General features: G+C 32.6%; 1 protein-coding gene across 1 annotated transcript in view; it reads right to left on the reverse strand.

The window, feature by feature from the left end:
* CEP128 (centrosomal protein 128kDa) overlaps positions 1-5,084 on the reverse strand; it is a 414,369-nt gene that overhangs the window by 280,143 nt on the left and 129,142 nt on the right. The window contains exon 13 of the mRNA XM_012656064.1: positions 3,897-4,061. Coding sequence (XP_012511518.1) covers positions 3,897-4,061 — 165 coding nt within the window. The remainder of the gene's footprint in view (positions 1-3,896; positions 4,062-5,084) is intronic.

Below are 5,084 nucleotides of genomic sequence, written 5' to 3' on the forward strand. Positions count from 1 at the left end.
AAGAAACTTTTTAAAAATTAGATCAGATATAGATCTGTTTAGATGAGACATTTAAAATCTTTACTATGTAAACTTTGATGCTGACTTGCTAAGCAAAAATGATTTAATTATCCACTATCTTTTGTTGATCCACAGATTCCAGTGAAACCAACAAAAATATATTTCTGATAGAATAAACACTATTATGAGTTTCCAAGTACCAGGAGAATCAAAAGATTAATATCAATAAGATCCTTTTGGAACAAAAGTAGAAATGAAGTATTTTTCTATAAAATTTAAGCAAAAGGAATCATAAATTTTAATGATACTGTAGACAGGAGAAAATTCTTCCTGTAATATTTCAGAAGGGCTTTTCAATGGTAAGAAGCTCATAATAAAGTATCAAATGCATATATAAAATTTTGTGGGTTGCATAATATTTGTTCTCTTTGTCATGTAAAATTGAAAAATAACATTTGACAAAGTAAAATCACACCCTGCAAAAAATGCATTTTAATACCATATATCACCATTCTTCAATGAGGAAAATATACTAAAGTTATTCTGCGCATATACACTAACAGCAATTTTCTATACTGATAAATGCTACCACTGGTGATAATGATTTCTATACATTTTGATGCAGTTTTAACATTTCTTAGCTTATCAAGTAATAATAACATAAGAAATATAACCTAAAACAAGGCACAAAGTCAAAATAGCAATATTTTTTAAAAAATGTGTGTATTAGTAGCCTAAGTAGCATCATATGTTAAGCAAATGTGAAAGGCTTCCCTTTTGATTATAGCAGAGCTGAATCATAAACCCCCTTCAGTCCATAAGGCCTCATTTATCAAGCTCATTGCATTGCTTAAATGGTAATCTTTGGGCTACTAGTTATTAGACTTTCCTTTACTGAAAACATATTTTTATTTTGTTCTGTTGTTTTAATTTCCCTCACTGTGGCCATTTTATATGTGTGTTTGTGTGTGTGTCTCTCTTTCCATATTTCCTTCTCTACATATAGACATACAGGTATCCATATTCTTTATACACACATGTATGTAATTGTGGGTATACCTCTCTCCATAATTTACTTATAAATTACCTACTATGTATCAGGCTCTGTGCGTGATCTCAAAGATGGAAAAATGACTAAGATGTAATTCCTCTCCTCAAATAGCAAGCATAATTGTAAAACCGTCCACCTGTTGGGATTGCTTACATGTGCCTTCAATATCGCTTGCCAATGGAACTGCCAGCTATTTTCACATGGGTGACTCCTTTGTGGACCATCTCTCTCAAATGATTCAACATAGTTTGGCTCTAAACTTCCAATCAGCATATTTCTATGGCTTTATTATTAAGTATATCATAGGCACATTATTATTAACACATCATTAGACAGACCAAAGGCAATCAATCAATATTTGCCAATTGGTTGACTGCCTGGTTGAACCATTATCAGCATATATTTGGAAATATAACAATAACAAAATAATGCACCTACCATTAACTAATATCTTATAAGATACCAAATACTGTGCCATGTACTTTATGTATATTCTCATATTCAATCCTACAATAAAGGCATTATTATACCTGTTTTAAGGATAATAAAACTGAGGCTTTGAGTTTTAAGCAACTTGCCTGAAGTCACACAACTAGAAAAAGATTAAAATTCAAAGTTTTGCCCATAACCACTAATGCTATACTACCTCTGTAGACGGCTCAATCCAACAAAATTGTGATTCATACCTAATTTCACTAAAGAATAGGTCAACACAAACCATTAAATCAATCAAAAGTACCTAACAATCATGTATGCCAAAAATAAATATTAAAGAAAAGCAAGCATATAGGCTGTATATATTTCTCTATATATGTATCTTTAAGATTATTCACCATTTTAGAATACAGAGACCATCTTTTCTCTGCATTAGCACTCATTGTCAGGACTTGACTATACAGTTTTAACAACTAAAAAAAATTTTGTTTTTAATAATTGGTCAATTGCAGATCTGTATTTTATCTATATCCTATCCTCAGGATACAGCACAAAGCCTGCCCCATAGTATATGCTCAGTACATAGCAATGTAATAAAATGATTAACTCCTCGAACTGTTCAAAGGTGAATGTTCCATTTATATGAATGTGTGATAACACATAGATCTGGAACATCACAAATAGAATCAGTGAAGAAACACTTATTTTAAGTAGAACAAGGTAAACTTTACATTTTTAACATATCAAATTTTTCATCACTATTTCTTAAATGCAGATAAAAATATATAAAACATGTTAACAGAATCTTTTGCCTACAATTTTAATTATGGAAAAGTTGGAAAATTTAGCATTACCTCCACAACAACTACACCCTGACAACAGATACATTAAATATGTGTGAACACTAGACACATCAAAACAAAGCAATGCATAAGAACTAAAATAAAGCTGTTGTCAAGATTGTAGATCTAAATTTAGCAACTTAAGCACATTTAATCATAAACTCCAAATTAACTTGTATTTTACTTCCTTGGTTTTGACAATCACTAGAGGGGTAAAAAATATACATATATAATGTAACGAAATTTTACAAACAACAAGAAGAGGAAAGGTGAGAAAAATATACAGAAAGTTTCTCCCTAGAAGTTTATGAATAGTTTTTAGTATAATAGATTTCAGTAACCCTGATCTTGAACATATAGCATTAACTTGGCCCATGTCTATATTGCCTTATCCTATCATCCACATTTTAATGGTCTTTTTCACATTTGATTTCTATCACTCTCCACTGAAAATCCTTGTAGGAAGCTAGTGGAAGAAATAGAAAGGAATTTTAAATATTCTGGTCACCTATTCTTACTTGACTTTTTGCCACAAGAGAACCTCCAAAGTAGTGACTTCTCAAAATCCCTAGTATTCTATCCAGCATGTGATATATGGTAGTCATTCAAAATAAATTTACACGTCTACTCAAAGGAAAGCAGTGAGCCTGGTGGGGATGTACTAAAGTTGCAATCTTCTTAATCTTCACTCTCTGCAACTATGAAAATGAGGATAATAGTATCAATTTTACAAAATTGCTATGAAAATTAAAAGTTATAATGCCTGCCATATAAGTGAACACAACCATTAAATATTTTGAGTCTCAGCTTCCTCATAGATTAAAAGGGATGAATAAAACCTAACTGCTATAAACTGAATGTTTGTGTCTCCCCAAAATTCGTATGTTGAAACCTAATCCCCAATGTGATGGTATTCGGAGGTGGAGCCTTTGGGAAGTGATAAGGTCATGAAGATGGAGCCTTCATGAATAGGATTAATGCTTCTAAAAGAGACCCCAGAGAGCTCCCATCCCCCTTCTGCCATATGAGGACACACAGAAAAAGAGTCTTCTATGAACTAGAAAGCAGGCCCTCATCAGACACTGAATCTGCCAGCACCTTGATCTTGGACTTTCCAGCCTCCAGGACTAAGAGAAATAAATTTCTATTGGTTTTAAGCCATCCAGTCTACAGCGTTCCGTTACAGCAGCTCAAACAGACTAAGACACCCACAGAGTTGAGAGAATTAAATGATGAGTAGACATATGTAAATCAGTTGGCATAAATGCCTGGCATATAGTAGGTCTTCAATAAGTCATTATTTCTTTCTTTCTTTTTTACTAGGTCTCTAAATTCCACTTTTAAGACACAGAAGAAATTTAAAATTAAATGTATTAGAAGGCGACTGGTTGGCTGAAAAGAGTAAAAATCACAGTAATCTAATAAACCATCATTTTTTCTGGCACCAATACAACTTTCCTATGAAAGACTACAATTACCATTTATTAATACATAAAATATGTTCTAGAAGAAGTAGGAGAAGAATTTAAAATGAGTCTTTTAAATTTAGAATTCATTCATATTTTTACCTTTTCTTCTAGTTGGTCCTTCAAACACTGATATTTCAGCTTCAATTTTTTGTTCTCACTTTCATTCTGGGTTAATTCCTCTGTCAATCTGTCACACTGTGATTTCAACCTCTCCATCTGACAACGATGGGCTTTAGCCATATTCTTCTCTTCTAAACTTTCTGCCTGAGAAAAAGAGAAGGAAAAAAAAAGAAAGTCCACTGGCCACAGCCAAATTATACCAAACAAATTACTCATTATATCAGAAGGAAAATCTGCAAGATTTTAGCTCTTTTCAAAGCATGCATACTTAAACATTAAAATAAACACAAGGAAGTACTCTGCATTTATTCGATCATTGATCCACACCTACCGAACATTTACTACGTGATAGGTCCTACACTAGGTGCTGAAGATAACAGATGTGAACAGTAAAAGAGACGGATGTAACAATCAATTTAACAACAATGAATGAAAAGTACTTAATAAAGGTGTAGGCTGGATATTTTGGTAATCTAAAGAAGGGATACGAATTCTACTGAGAGAGTAATGAGTCATTAGAGAAGTGTCCAAAAAGAGAAATACTCTGAGGTGATATTACTGACTGATCAGTTTCCTCATCTATAAAAGGAACTTATCTGCCTAGTTTTCATTAAAGAATTGTCTAGTTTTTGCACAAGTAGTTATTGATACTACCCTCATGAGGGTAAAAAGATTAAGAACTATAACAGCCAAGAAACTACAAACTTAATATGAAAGAGTTTACCAGTAATTATTTCAGCACCAATAGTGTAATAAAATATCCATTTATTGATCTTCGGTTGGAATATAACCAGAATCAGCTTAAAAAATATTAGAAATAATCTATTCTGTGTATGGGGTTCAATACAGATTTTCCAGGCACGTGAACTTAAAGAATTTTAAAATAACAACAATGTAATTTGTCGACACTGCTCTGAGACCTTTTTGTATACAGTTTTTCCTCATTGCATCCTCACAACAACACTTCTCTAATAACTTCTTCCCCTCTCAGCAGAGTTGGTGTGCCTTTAAGGTAACAATAATAGTACTGTTAAGGCACTACTATTGTCTTATTGCTTCCTCTTTTAAAACTGAAGCAGAGAAAAGCTAATAACTTGCCCAAGGGCACATAGTGAGTAAATTCAGAGCCAGGATTTGAACCTAGGAGTTCTTTCTAGCATCCATATT

Source organism: Propithecus coquereli, unplaced genomic scaffold, assembly GCF_000956105.1.
Source record: "Propithecus coquereli isolate 6110/MARCELLA unplaced genomic scaffold, Pcoq_1.0 Scaffold5, whole genome shotgun sequence".
Lineage (NCBI taxonomy): Eukaryota > Metazoa > Chordata > Mammalia > Primates > Indriidae > Propithecus > Propithecus coquereli.